The sequence below is a fragment of the Gorilla gorilla genome, chromosome 2 (genome assembly GCF_029281585.2).
Source record: "Gorilla gorilla gorilla isolate KB3781 chromosome 2, NHGRI_mGorGor1-v2.1_pri, whole genome shotgun sequence".
Taxonomy (NCBI): domain Eukaryota; kingdom Metazoa; phylum Chordata; class Mammalia; order Primates; family Hominidae; genus Gorilla; species Gorilla gorilla.
The window spans coordinates 60,477,266-60,502,805 of NC_086017.1; the positions used below are offsets into that span (position 1 = coordinate 60,477,266).

Consider the following 25,540-nt stretch of genomic DNA (forward strand, 5'->3'; position numbering starts at 1 on the left):
GCATAAATGCATGTGTGTGTGCACATGTGCATGTGTATCTGTGTGCATGTGTGTTATAAGCATGTGTGTTTATATGTGTTATATGCATGTGTGTGCACATGTGTAAAGGTGTGACTGCATGTGTATATGTGTGAGAGTATGTTTGCACATGTGGCTGTGTGAGGAGCCAGAAAGGACTAGGAGAGGAGGCCATGGTTTGAGGATAAGAGCCCAGCCCTGAGGTTGTGCTTTGGAGTTGGAATGGGGGCTCTGTCATGACAGCTGCTGACCTCAGACAGGTCACTTAACCTCTCTGGGCTTTTCTGTCCTGTGTGTCTGTAGTGTGGGGCAGAAGGGATAGTGTGACCTCCTCTAGGCTCTGTAAGGTCAGGGGGTTGCAGGGAGAGCACATTCCCAGCATCTGGTCTGCAAGAAGTGTTCACTATGGCCAGCTGAGGCTATTGTCTGGAGCCTCCTGCTTCGCTGAACACTGCTAGCTTGAAGGTTGCCTGAAAGAAATAGGGGCAGAGCCCCAACCCCATCTCCACTCAACATCTGCACACAGTGGGTACCCACTAATAAGTTGTAGCACCCTTTCAGTCACTCATTCACTCATTCATTGACAGAAGATCATCTTTCCAAGAGCTACTTCTCTGATGAGCCTGCACATGCAGCCCAGGGGTCCGTGAGTGTGCGTGTGTTAACCAGTGGGGCTGAGGGGAAGGCGCTCACTGGGCCTAAATTCCGGAGCCAAGAGTAGGATGGCTGGAAGACGCCTCTGAGTGGAACCGAGGTCCTGGTACCTGCAGTCCTGTAGATGGCCTGTAGATGACAGCAGAGGCCCATGCAGAGCCCCTGCCCTGAGCCGCACCTTCCCAGTTCCAAGTGAGCCAGCTCGCTCAGGTCCCTCAGCTTCCGGATTGGGGGAGTGATGTGATGTGCGCAAGTAGTTCAGATCTGTCCCAGAAGACAGCCACAGCCACCCTCCCTATGGCTCTAGACAAGTTGTTTTCTCCCCGGGGGTCCCAGTTTCCTCATCTGTGAAATGAGAGTTGTTTAACAGCCGGTGTTGGGAAAACTGGCTCAAAATACGTAAGGTAGTCTAAGATGGGCTTAACAGAGACTTAAATGTGCAAGGCAAAACTAGAAAGCTAATGGAGAATATCTGTCACTCGGATGGGAGGCAGAGACTTTTTAAACACGACGCCAAAAGCCCAGACCATAAGGTGAAAGGTTGGCGGATCTGATCAAATGGAAACTCGGGATTTCTGGTCCCCAGGACGCTGTATATACCAAAGGGAAGCAGCGAGTCAAGGGCATAAGCGGGAGCTGCAAAAAGGGGGCAGTCGCCAGTGCTGGAGACGCCCAGAGCCACCAGAGGCTAAAGAGTGGCGAATTCAACAACGACAAGATGCCACTTCCCTCGGCATGTTTAAAAAGTTGAGTACGCTGAGGGTTGGCCAACACTAGGCAAGTCGGAAGCTTAGCAAGCCATACTGGAGGGCCACCTGGCAGCGTGCAGAGCAAACATCCGACTCAAGGAGAGCTTTCAAGAGAAATAAGACGTCCTGCGCTGTCACGTTCTAGGTTGCGAGTAAAACCCGGGACCCGCACAGTAGCGGACTGCCAGTACAGGGGCCTCCCTGGGTGTCCCTGGAAACCGAGGAAGTAACCGCCCCCTCGGGAAGCCACGCCTCCTATTTTGTTCCGGCTCGGGGGCGGGACCCAGCCGTGGCCCGCCTGGCCCTTTAAGGCTGACCTAGCGGGGCCCCAAGTTGGGATGACGCGCAGGGAGCGGGGGGTGGAGTGGGGGAGTGGGGAGGGGGGGTTGGGGGAGGTCACGTGGGCGCCGGCAGCGCGACTCTCGGCCCTGGGATCTCTGCGGCCGCCAGCTCCCGCGACCGCCTCTCCTGCCCCTCGCCGGTACCTCAGCAAGGTGCGTTGCCGCCAGGTACGCCCTCGCTGGGCCCCCTCTGCGGCCTCCTCCGGGGACCTCGCGGCCATTAGGCGCCCGGCCCCTTCCCTTCTTGACACGTGCCCGGGCGGTGCTCGCTTGTACCCGGCCGCGCGACCACCGCCCCTTGCTGCACGTCTGTACTCTCAGGCCGTTCGTCCCGCACTCCCAGCTTGCCCCGGGCTCGCAGCCCAGCCCAGTTCAGAGGCTCCAAGGCTGGGGTGTGTTGGAAAAGTCTGGGCGGGACTCACTCTTCCCCTTTCCCCCAGGTGCCACTAGAAGCGCCAGGCTGGGGCCGCCTCTGAGCGCCCCGCGGGGGCCATGGATGGTGAAACAGCAGAGGAGCAGGGGGGCCCTGTGCCCCCGCCAGTTGCACCCGGTGGACCCGGCTTGGGCGGTGCTCCGGGGGGGCGGCGGGAGCCCAAGAAGTACGCAGTGACCGACGACTACCAGTTGTCCAAGCAGGTGCTGGGCCTGGGTGTGAACGGCAAAGTGCTGGAGTGCTTCCATCGGCGCACTGGACAGAAGTGTGCCCTGAAGGTCAGTGAGCCCTCACTGAGGCCTGGGGTATCCTGGAGGGTCCACAGCGGAAGCCTGTGGGTGAAGCTATGTCTAGCGCCCCTGCTAAGCTTCCTATGCTCAGCAACATGTTTCATCGTCATACTGTCCTGTAAGGTCAGGCTTGTGGTCCTCCCTACTTTACAGATGGGGAAACTGAGGTGTAGCCTAGCTAAGCTTTGAGTGTCCCAGTGAGCAAGGGGTGGAGTCACTATGGCTAGAGATGCTGTATCCGGAAGCAGGGAAGGGGTGACTCCTGGTTCTGGGATTCTGGCTGGACCCATGTGTTCAGGCCCAAAGGGGATCTCTTGTTCAGCTTGGCTGCCCCTTCCATGTGAAGCTTCTCTGACTGGAATGGATCTGTTTCCCTTTGCTGGAAGCTGAGACCCCACCAAGGCTTGGGTGGGACTGCTTCTTCCCTGTGGCCCCTGCCTGTCTGGGCTGGAGTGGTGTGAGCCTCCCAGGGCTGGCCAGAGGACAAGGCTGATGCCCACTGCACCTGTGGAGCCTCAGGAGGCTGCTGATAGACTCCTGACGAGTCGCTGGTCCCGTGTTGAAAGGGACAGGCCCTGGTCCAACCCACCCCTGGTTCCTGGGCAGAGGGCGGGCCAGCCATCTAACCACCTCAGACTATAGGCTCCCTGGAGACCTGGCATGCTGATATAGGTGGCATGGTAGGGGTCAGGGGGATGCTGGGGGCGGTTACCTGGTTCCAGCTTAAGGCATACAGTTCTGGGCCTAGGGCCACACCCCATACCCAGAATCCCTTGAATCTGTCATCTCTGGGGTCTTTACTCATTTGTAGCTTGTGCCAATGGATGGGTAGAGCATGGCAGGGATAGTGGCTCCTGGAGGCTAGAAGTACAGCAAAGGCCCTTCTCATTTTACAAAAGATTTTTTTTTTTTGAGGCAGAGTCTCACTCTGTCGCCAGGCTGGAGTGCAGTGGCACAATCTCAGCTCACTGCAACCTCCACGTCCCAGGTTCAAGCGATTTTACTGCCTCAGCCTCCTGAGTAGCTGGGACTACAGGCGTGCGCCACCACGCCCAGCTAATTTTTTCTATTTTTAGTAGAGACAGGGTTTCACCATGTTGGCCAGGATGGTCTCCATCTCTTGACCTCGTGATTTGCCTGCCTTGGCCTCCCAAAGTGCTGGGATTACAGGCGTGAGCCACCGTGCCCGGCCTTTACACAAGTTTTAATTATGAGTCCAAGTGCAGAGTCCTCTAGATATGGCTAATAGCTATCCTGTGTTTGCCAGTCTCATGACCTTGGATGATATCCTAGACTCTGGAAGCCAGGTTTCTGCATCTATTCATGGGGAAAGATAAGGAGTTGTTGTGAACATGAAATGAGATTATACATTTAAAGCACTTGGTACAGGACCTGATACAGGTCTGGAGAGGTTACAGGACTTATTTAAGGCACAAGATCTTAAAGCATCTGAGCAGGGAGCTGGACCCAGCTCTCTGTGTCTTTCCCAGGACCACTAGGGCCAACAGAGGAGGTTGTCTCCCCAGAGTGCCTTGGAGGGGAACATGCGGGTGGGTCTAGGAGAGGATCAGGGTTGGGCTGGTGGGGCTGGGCCCCAGGTATAGCTTCTTTGGCCACTAACCCAGCAGTCGAATGGGGTGGGGGAGCTTTTCAGAGTATCAGGAATGGGATTCTCTGAGTCTTTTAGGGAAAAAGTGGCTCTTCTGAGGGCAGACGGGGATAAGGGGATGAGGAATGAGAGTTTTCATCCCCCTCTGGGCACTATTTAACCTTCCACCTGTGCTAGGATTGAGGGCAGTCTGGGTGGGTGAGGGATTGAGGCCAGAGACCCACTTCTTAATACCAAGGCTTTGGCCCTGTGGGCCAAGACTGAGCTCTGACCAGCCCCTGTGGTGTCCAGATGCTGTGGGTGAGTCAGGGATGGGGTGGGAGACCAGAATTTGTAGGCCCACACAGTGCCAGCTTTAAGTAAGGCTGGACTTAACCCCTTCCCCATAGATGCTATGTCTGATGAGTGACTTGGGGTAACTTCTGACTGCAAGAACTTCCACAGCACCTCATCAGTGCTCTCCTTGTTCTGGACTGGGAATTGGGTCAGGCCTGGAGTGGGTTTCCCTCTGTACCCCTTTATGGGTGAGCATGGCTGGGGCTACTAGCTTGGGACCTTCAGGATCTGGCCCTAAATTGGCCCTCAAAGGGGACATGGATTAGATGTGGCTCCCACTCCAGGACCTTCCTGTTCTTAGTATCACTAGTGACCAAGCCTAGAAGTCCTTACCCAGCTAAGTAGGCATTTACTATCTCCCAATATTGGGCTAAGCACAACCTCTGGTACAGTTATTTTACCTGTCTTGTGAGTGGTAGCTGTGGCCATGAGGAGGAAGGTGACATCTCCCCACTTATAGCTTCTGCCCATTGCCCAGGAAGACCAGGACCTGGGGACCTCAGTACATGGGCAGGCCTGGGCCTAGGGAGCTTAGCCAGCTCATGATGGATCACAGTCCTCTCCTTGCATCTGCCTAGCCCTCTCCCCCCAGTTGCCCCAGCTCAGCCTAGGCAACAGTCGTGGGCTCTGTGTCTTTCTGCCTCCCTGGTGATGTACTCCAGGTTAACCAGGGTGGCCTGTCCTCGTCTTATAACTTGACCTTGTTCAGGCCATCTCTGCCCATTTGTCTCATGCTCATCCTCTTGGCTCTGTTGCCCAAGATGGAAGATAGTGCTTAACAGGAAGCCTGAAACTCAGCAAACACTCATAAAACAGGAAGAGCTGTGGCCACTGTCCTTGTAACTGTTGCTATTCTGTGGAGGCCCTAGAGGAGCAGGTCCCTCCCTCCCAGGGAGCTGGGCCTCTTCCGCTTTCCCTTAGCCCCTGACCACCTGCTTGGTTCATCTTGGCCTCAGTCATACTCAGTGGCTCCCTCCCAAGGCTACCTTCTGCTGCCAGTGCAGCCATTCTACTCCATTGTACCCCAAGCCCTCATTGCTGTCCTCTTGGCAGGAACTGGAGGACTGCCTTTCTTGGAGAGGGTGTATGGGCCAGGCGGTCCTCCAGTGTCTGCTTCTCCTGCTGACATCTTGCTTGTGCCCTCTCCCAGGCTTAACTAGTTAATTAGTACCTTCAGCTTTCCCTCTAACTGGGCACAGCCCTGCAGATTTGTCACACATCAGTTACCCCACCACATCCAAGATCCAGTCCTTCAAACTTTATCACATACATGAAAATTGGGACCCAAAGTGAGTCACATGGCTTGAAGTGGGGGGTGTAGCAGAGGCCCGAATTTTCTCCCCTCCTGACATCCTGCCCAGCCCTCTTGTGGTTTTTGGCCTCTTGGCAGGCAGAAGTGACCATGGCACTTAGTATCTCTAAATAAAAGCAATAGGCTGGGTGCGGTGGCTTGTGCCTGTAATCCCAGCACTTTGGGAGGCTGAGGCAGGAGGATCATTTGAGTCCAGGAGTTTAAGACCAGTCTTGGCAACATGGTAAGACCCTTATCTCTACACAAAATTTAAAAATTAGGGCTGGGTATGATGACTTATGCCTGTAATCCCAGCACTTTGGCTGAGGCGGGAGGATCACTTGAAGTCCGGAGCTCGAGACCAACCTGGCCAACCTGGTGAAACCTTGTCTCTACTAAAAATACAAAAATTTGCTGGACACAGTGGCGGGCGCCTGTAATCCCAGCTACTGGGGAGACTGAGGCAGGAGAATCACTTGAACCTGGGAGGCGGAGGTTGCAGTGAGCCGAGATCACGCCACTGCACTCCAGCCTGGGTGACAGAGTGAGGCTGTGTCTGAAAAAAAAAAAAAAAAAAAAAGTAGCCAGGTGTGGTGGCACACACCTGTAGTTCCAGCTACTCAAGAGGCTGAGGTGGAAAGATTACTTGAGCCTAGGGGTTTGAGGCTGCAGTGAGCTGTGGTCATGCCACTGTACTCCAGCCTGGGTGACAGAGTGAGACCCATCTCAAAAATTGAAAGAAAGAAAAGCAATAAAAGGCCTTATGGAGACATAATGGTGGGGTCTTCTTTCCTGCCCCTGTGTTATGGACTGTGGGGCTGGGGGCTCTTCCCCTCTGACCCCTAAAGCATTTTGGAAGCTCTTCTAGGCTCCCAGTGCCCTCTTCTTCCCTTCTTTGTTAAGGAGAGTAGAGTGGTGGGGTGGTGGATCCACATGTCCAGGAGACCTCTGCAGAGTCCTCTGGGTCAAGTCTTTGTAGCAGCCATCTTCCTTCTGGTTCCCAGGATCTGGGGAGGTTGCTGGGGCTGCTGCCTCTGGGACAGTTTCCTTCCCCTTGATGCCAGTTGGCTTCTGTGAGCCAGGCTGCTCTGCATGTGGGATCTCAGTGATGCCTCAAAGCACAACACAGAAGAGGGCATATTTCTCCTGACAGATGGGAAACTAGGCTCTGGAGACCAGGAGGAGATCTCACAGGGATTTGAGATTACACAGGGATGCTGGGACTTGGCTGTGTATGTTCTGAGCCTCTAATTGTGGCATTCAAAGCCTCTGCAGTCCAGCCCACCTCCCTTTTCTACTTTAGGTGACATCTTTCCTTCTCCAGCACTGAAGAATTTCTTCTCATCTGTCAAGACTCAGCCCCAGTGCCACCTCTTCCAGGAAGCTGCCCAGAGTTCCTGGCTTTGGGGCAATGGAACCTTCTTTGACCCCTTTGATAATACTCCCCTTTGATTCAAAGCTCCTTTATAGCACCTAGGCCCAAGGCCTGGCATATATCAGGGATTCATGAATGCTTATGAAAATGACCAGGCTCTGGCCCCTCTGAGCTTTGGAAGGAGCATCAGGAGCTGGACTTTTTCCAGGTTGCACCTTCTCCACAGAGAGGGGTTCTTTGATTACAGCTCAGAGATAAGCCACAGAGAAATGCTATTTCTCCTCTCCTAAGGTCTGGGAATTCACAATGGAATCTAACAGTTCCACTGCCTCAACAGACCTCATGGAGAATTCCTGGGAGAAAGGAAATGCCCATTCATGAGGCCATTTCTGCTCCCTGCCTGCTGTCCAGGCTGCACCTCTGAGTAGACAGGGGCTCTGTATAACCAGAATGCCAAAAGGAAGATAGAACATGATGGACACAGAGACTGGGAAGCAATGGATCCAGAGCCCAGTACCCTGGATGCCTCACTCTCCCTGGGGGGATGGTGCCCACTGCTCCATGGGTGAGGCTGGCCTGTTGGGGCTGGTGCTGTTGAGCTGGATTTGAAGCCAGGTGAAGCTGCCAGGCAGGCCAGGCCCTTTTTCATTTGGCAGCCACCATCCCCTCACCTACCATCTCCAGACCGGTCAGATCAGCCTCTGCAGGGCCACTTGTTAGAGTCAACAAATCAGGAGGCACACGGAGGGACTATGCAGCCGGTACGATAGAGTCCCTGGAAGTAGTTTCACTGCCCCCTGGGTTCTCCCAACGCTGCTCCTTACCTGGAAGGAAAGAATCTGAGGAGCCAGAGTGTTAACTGCCAGGGATGGGCAATTTGCTTTTTCATGAAGATCCTGGGGAGGGCATCAAACCCTACAAAATGCAAATAGTGGAATTTTAGGCAGAGGTTGATCGTTCTGAGATGGTTCGTACTGTTCCTGGCTGGCCTTGCTTACTGTTTTCGAAGCTGTGCTCCCAGCCTACTCTCAGGATCACCTCTGCTGGGGCTTCTAGGATCTTTTCCCATCCCATCTAGGAGCTGATGCCAGCTCTCCAGGATTCAGGCCTTGGTGCTGTGGATTCTGATACCCCCATAAACGGCTAACAGTTTTTCAGAGCATTCTGCCCAGCAGGCCCTGTCCACAGTGCACAACAAGGCACAGAATGAGTTATCTTACCTAACTCTTATCACTCCCATTATATGGATGAGGTTCAGAGGTCAGCACCTTGCCCAAAGTGCTCAACTAGTGGGTAGCAGGGCTGAGCTGTGAGCCTAGGCAGTTTGATGCCAGAGTCCTAGCATCTAAGTCATCTCACTCCTCATGCAAGTCTGTGGGGACACGGGAGGGTCTCTGAGACTTGGTCCTTGGAAAGATGCTAGCATTGTCCTCTCTGGCTCCACTGGGAGCCCTGGCAGCCCCAGCTGGGCCCTGAGTGATGCTGCCAGTGTCTACCTACATCTGCTCAGTCCTCCTCACTGTATGGAACTCTGTGCCAGTGATTGGACAGGTGGCAGTCCCATGAGGCCAGCACACAAGGACCATGATGACTGTGAAGGCCACCTGAGAAAGGTTGTGTGCCTTTTCCCAGGCCTTGTGAGTCTCAGACAAGTGCAGCTGGGCAGAGCCCAGAGCACCATGGGCAGGAAGTCAGACTGGTGAGTGGGCGAGTGGAAACTGTATCTGGGCTGGGCCAGCTAGGAGAGGCTTCCTGGAAGAGGTTGCCAGTTTAATTCAGACCTCTGGTTTGAGAAGGATGTGGATGACAGAGGAAGGCACAGGGTGTATGTGTGTGCCTGTGTGTGTGTGCACTCACATGTGTGTGTGGGTGTGTGTGTATGTGTATGTGTGTGTGCATGTGTGTGACAATATGCCTGGTTTAGACAGTCAGCACCTGCTGTGGAGTACCAGTTTCCCACTCGCAGACCTGTGTTCTGGCAGGATGTGGTTGACCTCAGCAGGGCCGGTGTCAAAGTCCTGACAAAGCCTGGGAAGCGGAGGGAGGACCAGAGGAATCTGTGGAGGAAGAGGCGTTTGTGTAGGGCCTTGAAGGGTAGAGCACCATTGCTGAGGGTGCTGCAGGGACTCCTGGGTCACTTGAGCTGTTGTTCAGACTATGTGGGAAGGACTCAGTTTTCATTACAACAGAGGTCTGTTGTATCTCTTCTGAGCTTCACACCTGGGGAAGTGGAGTTAGATCCCTCATTTTCCTCTACTGGGGACATCATCATGGAAGATCTCTGGGTGGAGGCAGTAGTTGGAACATCTGGCTCTGTAAGCCCGCAACCTCCCTTGGCTCCAGGCTGCCATGTCTAATGGTGAAGGCCCACGGGCAAGAGCTGAGGACATCCCTAGGTGAGAGGCATTCCAAGCATACCTGTGCCATGAGAGTGTGCACAAAGCGCTTCCTGGAGAGCTGGCTCTGCTGCTCTCAGGGCAGTGAGACCATGGCTCCTGTGAGCGCTGGTGTTTTCCCTGGAGAACATTAGTTCTACTGCTCTCCCTCCATCTATTGGACATCTTGTGTGGTCCCAGATGAAAGGCCCCATCTTGGGGTTGAGAGAGGAACAGTGCTCTCGGCTTAAAATGCTTTCTGTGACATTCTCCCCAAGTGACTTTGGACTAAAGGCAGTTTCATAATCTTTTGCAAAACCATCATCTTTGTGGTGCAGTTGAACCCTGGGTTTGAATATGTGGTGGGGAGTAGGATCCAGTCTCGGTGACTGTTACTATCCCTGCATTCATGCTATGAGACAACATAGGCCAGCAGACACTCTCAGAAGGCAGGGCTCTCATTTGGGGTGGCCTGGGTGCATTTGCTGGTGAAACATTATTGGTTTTTATGAGGACTCACTTGGGTGCGCCCTGCACCTGGGGAAGCCAGCCCCTTGAGGGACAGGAAAGAATGGCGTGAAGGGAGCTCTGGGTCCTGGGCTCCTCCCCACCCTCCTGCCCTTTTGGAACTAAGTGGATTAGGCCCTGTGCAATTGTGATTAAAATCCTGCTGTGTGGGAACCGTGGAGGTTTGGCTTAGAGCAGGAACACGAGGCTCCTGTTTGGGGAACAAGGAGCCTCAGGAGGCCCTTTCAGCACTAGACAGGCCAGAGATGCTGAAAAGATTGCTTTTGTTTTTGAGGCGGGTTTGGGATTAGGGTTGCCTTTTTCTTTAGACTAGGGCTTTGTCTTTGCCGCCTTCTCCTCATGGCACTAGTGATCTTTCTGTCCTCTGCCTCCTCGTCCCTCTCATTTCTCCTTTTCCACCTGTTTCTCCTGCTATCGCTCTGTCCCCGCTCTCCCGGGCCTTGCCAGTTTGCCTGTCTCGTGTGTTTCAGGCCTCATGGCCTCTTTTCTGCAGCCTGGCAGGCTGAGGGCAGGCGGAGGACAGAGCAGGGCCAGGTCAGGTGCTAAGGACTCATCCTGGTCAGCGGGCAGCTCACTCCCCCACCCCCACCCCAGGGGAGGGTGGGGGTGGGGAAGGAAGGAGGAGTGAGTGCTGTACCCATGCCACTCACAGTGTCCCCTCCTGCTGCCCGCCTTGACCAGGCGTCAGCAGCCTTGGCAGTCAGAACAGTGGACTCAGGAGTTCTTGGGCTGAGCTGTAACCTGAGGAGGTCCCCCGCCACCCCCCCATGGCTTGTGTGAAGTCAACTTCAGCTGCAGTCTCTGCTGTTGGGTCTCCTTTTACGGCCCAATGGTCTGAGACTTTTGCTTGGGACAATTGTGTGGGACTAGGCACAGTATGACCCCCAAGGGTTCCCTAGCCACAGTGAGGTATAGACAGGGCTGAGATCTGACCTGAGTCAGAGCCTTAGAGCCAGCCAGAGGAGCTGGTGGGAGTCTGGGAGGGCTCAAGGTATGAGGTGCAACCTACCTCCATTTTTACAGAGGGCAGAACTGAGTGTGAGCTGCACCTGCACTAGCTGGTGTGAACACTCAAGACTCTCTAGCTGGCACCCTGCACCTGACCACCCTTGCCCTGCTAAGGCTCAGAGGCTACATTCAGGGGCCTGAGGGACCAGGACCTTGAGCTGCCACACTCATTTCCCCATTCTTAAGGGTTCAGCCTCCACAAGAGACCCATAGCTCATCCATAGATGCTCACCCAACATTAACAGCCCCCTTCTCAGGATGTGGTAGAAGGACTGGCAGGTGTTCTCCATGCTTTCTGGCAGGCAGTGGCACAGGGGGCAGGGGGATGGCAATAAGGGCACCCACTTGCTGAGTGCCTCCTACATGTCAGGCACAAACACTGCAGAATCAGAATGGATTATCACGCCCATGCCATGGATGCAGAGACAGGTTCAGAAAGGCAGAGTAACTCACCCAGGGTCACATAGTATGGACATGGCCCTGTGCTGGAACCCAGGCCTGGCTCTCAGCCATTCCTCTCTGCGTGTGTGCTCCTCTGGGGATCAGGAGCCACAGTCTGCTCATCTGCAAAATGAGAGCCTGGGCCGGGAGCAGTGGCTCATGCCTGTAATCCCAGCACTTTGGGAGGCTGACGCGGGTGGATCACCTGAAGTCAGGAGTTCGAGATCAGCGTGGTGAAACCCTGTCTCTACTAAAAATAGAAAAATTAGCTGGGTGAGGTGGCACATGCTTGTAATACCAGCTACTTGAGAGGCTGAGGCAGGAGAATCACTTGAACCCGGGAAATGGAGGTTGCAGTGAGCTGAGATTGCGCCATTGCACTCTAGCCTGGGAGTCAAGAGTAAAAGTCCATCTCAAAAAAAAAAAAAAAAAAAAAAAAATGAGGGCCTGGGTGCTCTGCTTGGCAAAGACCTCCCTTTTGGCTGTGAAGACATGTTAGGTGGGCAATGATCATCGGCAGTGCCAGGGAAGCAGGCAGGTCGTGGGGGCCTGCCTTGCCCACTGCTGGGGCTGATCTTGCAAGTAGATAGACAGCATAGAGACTGGTCAGAGGGTGCCCCAGGATGCCTCTCCCACACCAGTCAGCAAATGATGTTGTCAGGGGAACATTTGGCTATGGTGATGCCACCAGCAAGGGCTATATTCTGCCAGGGTCAGGAGCTCTGAGGGTTATGACTCAGGTTTGGAGACCCCTTCCGCTGTACTTCATGGCCTAATTAAGTGCTTGAGTCAGGCTGAGCCAGTACCAGGGTGTGTCCTTACCCTAGGCAGGCCCAGGAGAGGGGGAGTGAGTCACTGCCGCCTAATCTCATGGCAGGAACAGGCAGTGTCCCTCAGAGCTGCCAGGCCACCACCCTGGTCCCCTAGAGGGCAGGGCCTCCCCCTCTTCCTCATAGCTATGGCTCCATGGTATGATCAGAGACTAGGAAAGCCTTCTGGGAGTAGGCTGGGTGTCGGTGCCTTGGGAGTCCTCTGGCTGAACGTGAGCAGGAGGGGAGAGGGGCCAGGGGCCAAGGGAGACTGGAAGCCTGGATGGCTAGTGCCCCTGCTACCCCTGGGAGGAGCCTGAGGAGAGCAATGGCTGCCTGTACTCACCCAGGCCTGTGTGGGGAGCTGCAGAGACGTGAATGAAGCCAAAGGATGAGGGAGAGATGCTGAGCAGATATGAGATAGAAGGTCAGTGTTGGGGGTGGGGATGGAAGGTTCCCTAGGGCCTCTGTGCCATGCCTCTGGGGGTGAGCCAATGTATCTCCCCACACCCACTTCTGATTCCTTTGTCATCTCTGTGACATCTCCTCCAGGCGAGAGAGACCAGCTGTCATTCTTCTGAAAGCTGGAGAGTTTTGGGTCCCCTCTCTCCAGAGCTGGCCAGAGGCCTGGCCTGCTGAGTGCTTCAGCAGGGGTCACCTAGGCATGACCTCACTTGCCCTGGCCACCCCTGCTAGGGAGGGTGGTATGGCCCTTTGTTACCCTGTGCCAGCTATGTGGGCATCACTGCCACACAACTGGCCAGTTGGGGGCACATATTTCATTGCTGCTGTGGGGTCTCTTCATGAAGAGAGACCACTGATGGGACATTATTTCTGAGATTACAACAAAACACTTGTGTTTGCTAAAATGTTCCAGTCTTATGATGAAAATGTCCTATTTTTACACTGTCATAGAAGAAATAAAACCAGGGTAAAGTTTCACAGATTATGTAGCTGATTTTGATAGAAAAATCCCCTTTTCCTCTTTGAAGTTAAAGGAAGATACCAGAACCTGGATCTTCTGAGTATGTACTCAGGGGGCTCACAAGTGGTCTCTGCGGCCTCCTCCGGCCCTCTGTGGGAAGGCTGTGGGCAGAATCCTGGGATCCCACACCAGTCAGGGGCAGAGGGAGTTGTGATCCTGCCACTTTCTCACTGTAGAACCTCTGGGGGAGGGGAGGAGGCTGTAGCTGTCTCTGGGCCTCTTTCCCCACCTATAACACAGGAGCCATGTGGGAGGAGAGTGGGTGCCCAGTTCACAGATGCAAGCTGGGGCTTAGGAAGGTGAAAGGACTGGCCATGGTCACACATTTTGCAGGCGGGACATTGTTCAAAAGGATGCGCGGAGTTGTCGAGGGGTGTAAAGGTGTCTGCCACCTGGGAGAGTAGGGGGCTGCCACAAAGAAGTGAAGATGGGCCCCCTCCTGTAGTTGACCAAGCTTGAGAGCTGGGTGAGTTCCCTGTTGTGGGTTTCTGTTCTTTCAGTCTTGGTTCCCATTCCCCAGGGTCCCTCCCCTAAGATCAGCCACCCTCTCTCCACCCTGGAGGGTCTTCCCCTTCCTTATTGAGCCTTTCACAGCAAAACAGGATTTGTGGACTCAAGGTTCTTGGTCCACCTTTGAAGAGCCCAGTCTGGCTGTGCCCCTCTGAGGATATGAGACCATTTCCTGTGACCTGCTGAATTGGAGAGGTTCTGCCTCCCCCAGGTCCCCAAGGCTGCACCTAGCTTTCCCTGAATTCTGGGAAACAAGGAGGGGAGGAGTGTAAGGCCATTTCAGGAAGACCCAGGGGAATCCTAAAGCCAGGGGTCCCCAAGCAAACCCAGGAACTGTTTTCACCCATACCATCATGGCCCCCAATATCTTCAGTGTGCACTGGACACCAAGTTCATCTGAGCTCTTTGTGTGTGCTCTCATTCCCTCCTTGTGGCTCCCTGGGAACAGGAGTATTAGCACCATCCCCACTTTCCAGATTGGGCCTGTGAGGCTCAGAGAGGCTGAATGGCCTGCCCAAGGCCACAGGGGAGTTGGGAATAGACCTGGACCCCTGTGGCCGCAGCTAGTCCTGCTGTGCATGGTCCCTGGTCTGGGGCACTGGGACCCTCTAGCACTCACGTTCCCACTGTTCTTCCCTCTTCCTTCCTGGGAGCCTCGCTCAGGTCCCTCTTTCTAGAAGCATTTCCCTCCACTCTTCCCATCCCCCAGACTTAGCATTTCAGCCTTTGTTTCCAGGTTGTCTGGGGCTGGTGAGAAGCAGACCAACTGAGGCCATCAAAATTTGGTAAATTGGAGGAATCTTGTCTTCCTAAGACTTGATGATTTCAAAATTTGTGTTGGCTATCCTGTCCCAGAGCTTCCTGGGAAGACACTAGGCTTGGAACCTCAGCTACTCCCTCCCCTCCCAAGAACTCTGGTGAGAAGTGGTCAGGTGGAGGTTCCCAGCCTGTCAAGCTGCCACCCTGCCCCCCATCAGGTGTCCTGTCCTTGGCCTAGAAGGGGAGTTGTTGTTTAGGGGTCCTCCTTTCTTGTGAGTTCCCTCAGAAGGGGCTGGCCTTCTCCATCTCGCCTGTTCTGCCAGGTTCTGGTTCTGGAAAGAAAGGAGAACGGAAGGGAAGGAGCCAGGACCAGTTTCCCAGGTGTACATGTCATCATCAAGCATCCCAGTTGGCAGTGACTCATCCATAGACCCCTAAATCCTTGAGGACAGAGTGCCCGTGGCAGCATTCCCAGTCCCAGTCCAGGTCTAGCCCCCAGACAGGGCCAGTACATGTTTGCAGGAGTTGGGAGGGGATCTGTACATGGGCAGGCCTGTACAGTTGAATCCTGGTTCCCAAATAACTCTGACTCAGTGGTGGCCACGTGCAAACCACGTGACCCAGAGAATCCACAAAGCCTCCCTGACCCTCAGTTTCCTCATCTGAAAATGGTGGCTAACAATGCAGTTGTTGAAGGGCAAGAGCTAATGGGTATGACATGCCTGGTACAGGGCGGGGCTCCGTGAACATCTGCCATTGTTGTAACAGCCACCGAGTAGCAGGGCCTGGTCCAGACCAGGGGCGTGGGCCAAGCTCTCGGAAGGAGTGGCAGGGCCTTCTCTGTTTGTTTTCCCCAGGCTGGTGTTGTGGGGATGAGTGCCTGCTCCAGGCCTTGAAGCTGCATGGAAAAGGGGTGAAGCAGCTATACATGGTCCCCAGTCTTGACTCTCACTGCCCAGCTGTGTGACTTTGGGCAAGTCACTTAACCTCCCAGAAGGACATTTCCCCACAGGTAGAAGGGCGCTGCTGATCCTTGTTGGGTTATGGTGACCACTGTGTGAAGTGGCCTCTGCACAGTACTGGCCCAGCACCAGGGACAGACTGTTGTCCTGTAGGGAGCGCTAATCCCACCTGACTCCATCATTCCCTCAGCACCTACCTGGGGCCTGGACGTTTGGGGTCAGTGGTATCACGTGAGCCGCCCTCCTTGGAACGGAGCCTCTGAGGAGGAGAGGTAAATGGACAGGGTGAGACAGAGGACAGGATGTGGTCAGAACTTAATGAAGCAAGGTCTCATCTGGCAGGAGGCCAACTCATCCACAGCTGCAAAATTGGTTCCATTAGCTCCTTTAATGAGCTACGAAAGCTCGGAAAATGAGTTTGTGAGAGAATAATGGCACATGTCTGCAGCTCTGATTTGAAACTGTGGCTAAAAAGTTAGATATTACACTACCTTCCAGCTCTCCAAATAGCATCAGTGCCCTTGTGGGGAGGGAGAGGGAGGACATGGGGGGCGGGAGCGGGGTTCTGGCATTATAAGGAAGATGCTGAAGCTTTAAGAAGGAAAAGCCTGCTTCTGAACTCTGAATTCAGGGTCAATCCCATCCTGACGTCTTCCCTGCAGAGCAGAGGCTGAGGCTGTGACCCATTCTCTGAGTGGGCAAAGCAGCTCACAAGGGTCACACTGGCTGGCAGGGCCGAGTGTGTTAATAGCCCACACAGGTGCCAGCAGCACTGGCAGGGGTTTCAACAACTGGCTGTAAAATAGATTCTGCTATTGCAGTGGTGTCTCTTATGTCATTTGAGATGTGATCCTCATGGGAAATAATCCCAAATAATCATACAACTGGGAGCTGGGAGAGATCTTAGAGATGGCTGAGTCGAAGACTTGTCAAGGAGGGAGTATGATAGGTTCAAAGTGTTTTGTCTTATTCACGGCCTGCCTCTGTAAGAATAGGGGTTCCCAACAATGAAACCTAAATTTCCCTACAACATTCTCTACAGTTTTGCTGCCTAAGATTTCGTGTTGAGCACGTGCACTGAGATTTAATCTTCAGCATTCTGGCCTGCCTTTGCCTGAGGCTGGGATGAGACCCTTAGGTGGGACAGGTGTTGGAGGCCATGCTGGTCCCTGCTGCTCCTCTCCTCTCTGTCCTCTGGCACAAAACAAAGCTGGAATCCCAAGAAAATAAAGGTCTGGTGATGTTACCTCAGCACTCCTGGCCCACATGCCAGGCGATAGCTGAGGCATATGTGCTGGCCTCAGTCTTCATGGAGGAATCCATATTAGATATGTTCATTTGAGTCTGTATCTTTTGCAGAATTGCTGTCGAAGGTGTTGCCAGAAGGTTTTCTCCTATATAAGGTTTGATGTGAAATCCCTTTTAGAATTTCGTCCTAGAAAATGTTCAGTGAATATCTGTGCTCCTCTTCATGGGGTAATAAAAGCAGCAGAGCCTAACTGGTTTCCTTCTTTGCAAGACTTCCAGGAAGCTCAGAATTAAAATTTGTCCTCATTTATAGTTATGAACTTACATGGGTTTCTGGTGCATTTTATCTTTTTCTTCATTCTAAAGAGAATCTGCTGTTTTTGTTTGGTTTGGCTTCTGTCTTGTTTTAGAATTATAAAATGTCTGAAATACTGTTGTTAATAAGCAGGGCTTGCAGAAATAATGGTGCTTGGAGGGCCTCAAGGGGTGGTGAGAGGAACTAGATCCTTGGCCTCCAGGAGGAAGTTCCCTTTGCTGTAGGGCTGATGTCTCTCATACTGTGAGTTGTCACAAAATCCAGAGCTTCAGCTTCTTAATTTATTACTGCCTCGTTGATGGGAGAGATAAGTCAGCTCTCTTCCCCCGGAAACAGTGGGTGTTCTGGCAGAGGCCATACAACAGCCTGGCCGGGGCTGCAGGTTAATTGGCCAGGGGTATGGAGGTTGGGGTTTGGCTGCAAGAGGTGTTGGGGAAACTGCTTGTCCAAGCTGGTAGCCTCAGCGCTTCCTGTATGTGAGAGATGGAGATACGGTGGGCACTTTAACTTGAGAAGAGCCCAGCACTGGGGTGAGCTGGATGGGGACACCCATGTGTGGGTGGGTGGACCTGGATAGGGGGCCCTTCCTGGGCGAGGAAGTGGCTGGAGGAGGGTGTTGGGGACTGGTTCCCAAGAGTCACTGCAGACATCCCAGCTTTGTTCGATCTCTAAGAAGACAGACAGTCTTTTCTAGTTCTGGGCAACAAGAAATGTTAGGCCCTGCCATGGTGATGGGGTCCCAGTGGGAGAGGAGGTCTGAATGGAGGCATCTGGGCTTGGTCACCTTCTTGCACAGGCTGTCTTAGGTTGAGTTGTAGCAATAAGACCCCCCAATGTTTCTTGGGCACCTCTCTGTGGCCAGTTCTCTGCTAGGTACTTTGGAGAAGTAGAAAATATTAGATGAACAAATGGACAGATGGATAAATCCTGTTCTCTGCGAGTTCAAAGTCAATATTGCAGAGACTGGAGACACACATATGCCCATGGGCCCACACACCCACCCCCATACTCCCCACACACCCATGCACACACCCCTACACACGATGTATGCATGCATGCACACATTCATGTTCCCACGCACACACCCACACCCACATGCCCTCCTCATACCCCTACATATGCACTCACCCACTCACTGATGTACACATTTATTTCAGAACAAGCTTCCTGAGTCTTGTGCAAGCTGTGGATTTGGCCAGTGCCGCTCCAACTTGGGGCCACCCCCTCCTCTCATCTCCCCTCAGGGAGGGGTTGTCTGGGTGCTCTCTCAAAAGTCCTGTTCTCCTTCCTCCTCCAGCCTTGCCATCCTGCAGCCAGGTGGCCACGGGGCAATGACTTCATCCTCCCGAGCCCGTGTTTCCTCAATCTGTAAATTGGGGCTAATGGTTCCCACCCTGCTTGCCTCACAGGGTGGCACCAAGCATTCCCATGAGATAAGGGACAGCAGAGTGTTTTGTAAACTGCAAATTGTTTTCCAAACAGGCAAATGGTGCTGTTGTTTTCCCAGCTATGGAACTCAAGAATTCCTCCACCCACAAGTAAACCCTGTCCTTGGGTGGAAAGGGATATAGTGTGGTGATAGTGAGGGGCCTGGCCTGTTTTGAGGCCCCCACATTCCACCTGGTGATGCTAGAGGGGCACGGGCCCTTCTGCTCTCAAATTTTGCTGGGGCTCACTAGCTGGTGAAGTCAGTAGGGGTCTTGGCCTTCTGGCTGCTGGCTCTGGGGGCAAGAGAGAGAATTTGGCAAAGGAGGATGAGGGGAGAAGGGAAAGTGAAAACCAGTATATCAAAGCCTGAGGCCTGTGGTCACTCGCTAAAGGAAACGTCATCTCAAATTCAATGCTTGTTGAGCTTCAGTGGGGACCCACACCTCAGGTGCATGGCCAGGAATCCCCTTCCTCAGGAAGAAGCCCAGTTTCCACCTCACAGGGGTGTGTATGTGTATGTCTGTGTGTGTGTGTGAATGTGTGTCTGTGTGTACCTATTGGGCACTAGCTGGAGCTGTGGAGCTGCCCAAGTGCCATCACAGACCCACCAGTTCTGGTGGACCCCTGGGGAGCTCAGGGAACATAGGAGAGGAATGAGGCAAGGGTGGGGGCCTGTTGGGTTGTCAGAAATCCCCTCCTATCTTCTTCTTCTTTTTTTTTTTTCTGAGGCAAAGTCTTATTTTCTTGCCCAGGCTGGAGTGCAATGATGCGATCTCGGCTCACTGCAACCTCCACTTCCCGGGTTCAAGCCATTCTCCTGCCTCAGCCTTCCAAGTAGCTGGGATTACAGGTGTGTACCACCACACCCAGCTAATTTTTTTGTATTTTTAGTAGAGATGAGGTTTCACCATGTTGGCCAGGTTGGTCTCAAACTCCTGACCTCAGGTGATCCTCCCGCCTCGGTCTCCCAAAATGTTAGGATTACAGGTGTGAGCCACCGTGCTTAGCCCCTTCCTATCTTCTTATCTTCCCAGCTGTGACTGGGAACCATGACATCATTGCCCATTTCAGGTAGCCCCCAGTGGGCTCAGGCATGTGGATATGGAGGCCATGGGGACCCAGAGGCTGCTCCATGGGGGCAATGATGTGGGAGTGGTACTATGGTAGGTACTTTGCAAGGAACGCCTGTCTAGAAGTCTGCCTTGTTACCCACTTATCTCCCCCACTCTATATAGCCCAAGCCCTACAGCTTAACTTTGGGGAAACAGAGGCCCAGAGAGGAAAAGGGACTGGCCTAGGGTCATACTGAGAATAGGCATAGAACCTGGGCCTCCTGTGTCCTGGCCCTGTGCTCATTCTCATGCCTGGGAAGATGGAGCTCTTACTTTGGGACATCTTTTGTGAAGAATAGTGTGGAGTCATGTACCTATGTGAAGGAGGCCAACTTGCAGAAATGCCTTGTTGAATGGAGCAGTTATGATGGGCTCCCTGGAAGAGGAGGTAAAGCCTGGTTCAACAGAGAAGGTAGGTGAGGTACAGGCTGCCCTTGGGCAGCAGGGAGAAAGTTTGCCAGGTTGTCATGTCTCCCATTTGTTGAGCCTCACTGGGGCCTCCTCAATTTAATCTTTTTTTTTTTTTTTTTTTTTTTTGAGATGGAGTTTTACTCTGTCATCTAGGCTGGAGTGCAGTGGCACGATCTCAGCTCACTGCAACCTCCGCCTCCTGGGTTCAAGTGATTCTTCTGCCTCAGCCTCCTGAGTAGCTGGGGTTAGAGATGCACACCACCACACCGGCTAATTTTTGTATTTTTAGTAGAGATGGGGTTTCACCATGTTTGTCAGGCTGGTCTCGAACTCCTGATCTCGTGATACACCTGCCTCAGCCTCCCAAAATGCTGGGATTACAGGCGTCAGCCACCACGCCTGGCCAATTTAATCTTATCTTGTCGTCATGATAGGTTGTGAGAGGTTTTCCCCCTCATCCTTACTCTATAGATTTATTAAATCTATAAATATTGATAGGCGCAGTGGCTCATGCCTATAATCTCAGTGCTTCAGAAGCCAAGGCAGGAGGATCACTTGAGCCTAGGAGTTCGAGACCAGCCTGGGCAACATGATAAAACCCCGTCTCTACCAAAAAAAAAAAAACCAAAAACAAAAAAAAAAAACAAAAAAATTAGCCAGGTGTGGTGGCATGCACCTGTGGTCCCAGCTACTTGGGAGGCTGAGGTGGGAGAATCATTGAGCCCAGGAGATCAAGGCTGCAGTGAGCTGCGACTGTGTCACTGCACTCCAACCTGGGTGACAGAGCAAGATTCTGTCTCAAAAAAAAAAAATCTACAACTATTACCTGAGTTAGTGCTCTGTGTCAGGCCCTGTATCCCAGTACTGGGACCTAGAGGTGGCCAGGCAGACTGGCCCTGCCCTGTGGGCCCACAGTCTGATGAGGGAGGCTGCTGGTGTCGGCCTGGCTGGGGGATCAGCCATGTGATTTGGGGCCAGTTACTTCCCCTCTCTGTGCCTCAATTTCTCATCCAAAAAGTGGTGATAATGAAGTCCTTTCCTCCTAATGTTTATAAAGTACTCCAAACAGAGCCAGGCACATTGAAAGTACAATATCTGTATGTGTGTGTTTGCTTAAAGAGTTATCAAAGGAACAAGCTAATTGTATGTTGTGAGCAAGTGCTGCACAGGAAGTGAAAAGAGCGATGACGTGAGAGCTTTCTGGGGAGCTAGGAATGTTTTCTGTCTTGATGGAAGTTTGGGTCCCAAGGGTGTGTGCAATCATCAAAACTCATTGAATTGGACCCTTGAGACCTGGGCATTCTACTATATGTCAATTACACCTCAATAAACAAAGCATATATTGAAAGAAAGAAAAACAAAGGATGAAGAGGGAGGGCTTCTGAGAGGAGATGACATTGAGGTGGACCACATTGAGGGGAGGCCTGGAGGAGAAGGCTCTGGCTATGGGGAAGGAAGATGAGAAAACTGAGGCTCTAGGAGGTTTTGGGCTCAGGGTCAACTCAAGGGGTCAGGAGAGACAGCTCAGGGGATTTCTTGGCAGCTGGACCTGGGCCCAGGCTGAGGGCTCTGGCTCCTGTGATGTGCTCTGCAGAGAGGCCAGTGGGGCATTTATTATATTTTCCGGGGACGGCCCTCTCCCCTGTCCCTGTGCCTATTTTCAGGGCTTTGGCGTTTGTAGAAGGACTATTTTAATCCATGTGGGAAATGGGTTCCTAAATATGGACTCAGTGGGGCAGAAGCCTCGAGAGGCTCCAGCTCAGGGCAGCTCCACCTGCTCCTCTACCTCAGCAAAGCACAGGATGCAGGCCCAGGCTGGAAGGCTCTCCAGCCCCTCCTTGGCCATCTACCGCCCTCCTTCTTTCCCTCTGGCTCCTCCTATCTCCCTCCAGTCCTGGGCCCATCCTCCCATCCTTTGTTTGTTAGGAAGCCCAGTGTTTCCTGCCAGGCCCCAGCCAGGGACCCCCAAGTGAACTTGACCTGCCTCTGCCCTCAAGCTGCTCCCAGGCTGGTAGGAGGAACAGAAGCAAAACCAGTAAGAAAAGTGCTGGGAGGGGCCGGGCGCAGTGGCTTACACCTGTAATCCCAGCACTTTGGGTGGGTGGATCACGAGGTCAGGAGATCGAGACCATCTTGGCTAACACAGTGAAACCCCATCTCCACTAAAAATACAAAAAATAGCTGGGCATGGTGGCGGGCACCTGTAGTCCCAGCTACTCGGGAGGCTGAGGCAGAATGACATGAACCCGGGAGGCGGAGCTTGCAGTGAGCCGAGATTGTGCCACTGCACTCCAGCCTGGGTGACAGAGCAAGACTCTGTCTCAAAAAAAAAAAAAAAAAAAAGAAAAAGAAAAAAAGGTGCTGGGGGGACTTTCCAGAGAGAGAGAGAGAGAGAGACAGAGATGGAGACAGAGAGAGAGAGAGATTGATCGATCTGAATTGAGCCCTGAAGTTTCCTCAAAAAGAGGGAGTTGACCCAACAGAGAGGATGAGGCAAGAATGCACATGACAGGGACCAGCACAGACCTAGACACAGAGGCCTGGGGGAGTAAGGCCTGTTTGGGAACAACATGTATATTTTTCTGGCCAGAACAAAGTGGTTTTGGCCCAGAGGTGGCAGGAAGTGAGGTGGGAAAGGAAGGCAAGCCCTGCGTGCTGGGGGAGGACATTTATCTGGAAGATGTGAGGAAGTGTCTGTGGCCACAGGTGGATTAGAGTCATAAGGGGAGAGGCAGGGCTGAGGACCCTAATGAAAGCATTCCAGCTGTGAGCTTGGACTTTTAAGAGAGAAGAGGAGGACTCTGATGTGGGAGTGAGATGCCACAAGGCAGGCAGTGAGGAGGGAGTGTGGGAGCCAGCCTGGGAGGCCTGACAGGAGATGGTCAGGTCAGACTGGGGAGGAGAGAACCAGGCAGGGGGAGGGGGAGGAGGCAAAGAAGGAACCGGATGCAGGGGGGGAGGATGGTACCTCTTGGCTCCTGTGGCTGAGGATTGGGGTACCCCTAGCTAGGGCCGCCACAGGACATGGTGGAGGCAAGTGGGGGGCACTGAGCTTTCTGGTCCCAGTGCTAAGAAAGAAGCTGGTGATTGGGAATTGTGCGGGCACTAACCTGAGGGGTGTTCTGGAAGGCAAGGGCAGCATGAGCAAGGATCCATGGTGTCCAGGCAGGAGTGTCTGCCCACAGCAGCCTTGATGCACACCCCCAGCCTGCTCTGGGTAATGGAGCAGGGGCACAGAGCTGCTAGAGGGCTTGTCCAGCCCCTGGCTCTCTGTATTCCTTGCACTGCCTGTATTCCCAGGCTAGGGTTGAGGGGAGCAGCTCCAGAAAAGGAGGGACAGCCAAGGGGCAGCAGGCTCGAGAAACCACTGCCTGCCTCTCCCCTCTCTGGGACACTGCCCTGACCCAGTTTGTCTTTACCTAGAGAGCGTGCATGGTCACAGAGCCTGCCCCTAACAGTGCCCTGTGTAAAGTGGCCTGGCTCTCCCCATCCTGCAGAGGAGGAAATTAAGGCTGGGGCAGCCCAGGGTCCTATGGCTGCTGAGCAGTGCTGATCCGAGCCCCAGTCTTGAGCATCAGCCCTGGTCCCCAGCCCTCCTCCATTAGGAAACACAGTGTCACAGCTGGTCCTTGAGTGAGCAACCCTTTTTGGGGGTGGCTTGTCCCTGCTGTCCCCATTCTGGGCCATCTCCTCATGCATGCTGACTTCTCCTTCTCCCCCTACAGCAGGGCCACTATGAGGCCTTGTTCATTTCTGGTGCTGGTTGGCAGCCACAGTCCAGGGCTGAGTTAACCCGAGCAAGGATCCTGATGCCCGCCCACTGGATGCTTGCCTTGGCTGGGATGCACCCTGTGGGGATGACTCTGCTATTATACCATTTTACAGAGTTGTAGGCTGCAGCTTGGAGCTGTGAATGTATGCCTGAGGTCACACCGAGTCATTGGAGGAATTCAATCCCAAACCCACATCTCACTCCACTCAGCTGTCATCTCCCTCAACTAGGGTCCTCCCTTCCCCCAGTCTCTAGCTCTGGGTCCTTACCGGTGATCTGTAAGCATGGGATGAGGGTGGAGGCTGGGCAGCTAGGTCACCTTGAGATGGCCCCACCTCTCTCACAGTGCGATGACATTGTTGCCCTGGTACTGCATAGCAGCTCCCAGGCAGGCTATAAAGTTACCTTGGGAGCTGGGTACTGACTGGGTGGTCATGACCAAGCAACTCATTTTAGAAGCACTTTCCTTGGTAGTGAGAGTTTTGTTCTCATGCCCACTCCTGGAGAATTTGAAGTCTTAATTACTTTTACCCCTACAGGAGTGTGGCCTTGTCTCCCTCCACTCTGGGCCAGTTTCTTTGTGGGAGATAGATTGACAGACACAGGCCTCAACCTCTCCTGGAGGAAGTCTTCCTTCTCACTCCAGCACTCTCCTGATCATGCTGAGTCCTGTAGGGCAGATTTGCGTGTTAGTGCACCCTCTCCCCTCCCCAGCCTTTCCCCAGCACTTTCTGCTTCTACACTTACATTTCTCATAGATGCCCAGGGTGAGAATCACAAGGGAGGCACCAAGGGCCTACTATGTACCAGGTGCTATCCTGTACAATTTACATGTACAATTTCCAACCCTAGCCTGGGAAATGGAACAGCTGTGTCATCCTCATGGTAAAAATGAGGCTCAAGGGATGTGTGGCCCCTGGCTTGGGGTCCCATGGCTGCTGTGTGATTAGAGTGGGGTTATAAAACCCACTCAATTTCCATCTGAGAAGAGAGGCAAGGGCTTCTTTGGCCTCTGAGCCACTCGAAGCAGTCAGCCACCTCCCATGGACTCCTTGAACTACCTGCCAAGCTGCTTGAGCCCAGGACTGACCCTCAAGTCCAGAGGCTCACTGGACCACAAGTCAGAGAAACCTAGATTCAAATTCTCATTCTGCTCCTTATAAGCTGTGTGACCTGGGGCAGGTCACAGGCCTCAGAGCTTATATGTTTTTGTCTGCAAAGTGATGGTAGAGGGCTCTGAGCCTGATACTTTCTATGTGCACCCACCTACAGCTCTTGTATGACAGCCCCAAGGCCCGGCAGGAGGTAGACCATCACTGGCAGGCTTCTGGCGGCCCCCATATTGTCCGCATCCTGGATGTGTATGAGAACATGCACCATGGCAAGCGCTGTCTCCTCATCATCATGGAATGGTATGCTGGCCTGCCCTGTCTCCACACCCCCTCGGCATCCCTGTGGCCCTCAGGCTCCCTGCCATGCTTCTAGGGGCTTTCTTTGTTTTTCAGGTAGCAGATCTGGGTGCCACTGTAGCCCCTGAGGGGCAGTGGAGCAGGCAGCCGCAGGCCCTGCCTGTGGATCTATGGAGTTGGCCATAAGGACATTCCCTCAAGGGTGGGCAAGAAACCATAGGGGTTAATATGGCCTCCCTGAGTGTGATTTCTACTCTGTGAGGAGGACTGGAAGAGCTGTCAGAGAAGGCTCCCAATCCCTGAATATGGATGGATGGGGGATTTGGGAAAGAACAGCACCCACGCACTTCCCTCAGCTTTCTCTCCTTTTG

The 25,540-nt window shown here is 53.4% G+C and overlaps 1 protein-coding gene across 2 annotated transcripts in view; it reads left to right on the forward strand.

Annotated features, from left to right (window-relative positions):
• Positions 1-1,753: 1,753 nt before the first annotated feature.
• MAPKAPK3 (MAPK activated protein kinase 3) overlaps positions 1,754-25,540 on the forward strand; it is a 32,269-nt gene continuing 8,482 nt past the window's right edge. The window contains exons 1-3 of one of the 2 annotated variants that reach the window (XM_004034216.5): positions 1,754-1,915; positions 2,203-2,473; positions 25,033-25,172. In XM_004034216.5, coding sequence (XP_004034264.1) covers positions 2,255-2,473; positions 25,033-25,172 — 359 coding nt within the window. In that variant the 5' untranslated portion in view covers positions 1,754-1,915; positions 2,203-2,254. Of the gene's footprint in view, positions 1,931-2,202; positions 2,474-25,032; positions 25,173-25,540 lie in introns of both variants that reach the window. The other variant, XM_019024625.4, reaches the window with a different exon arrangement.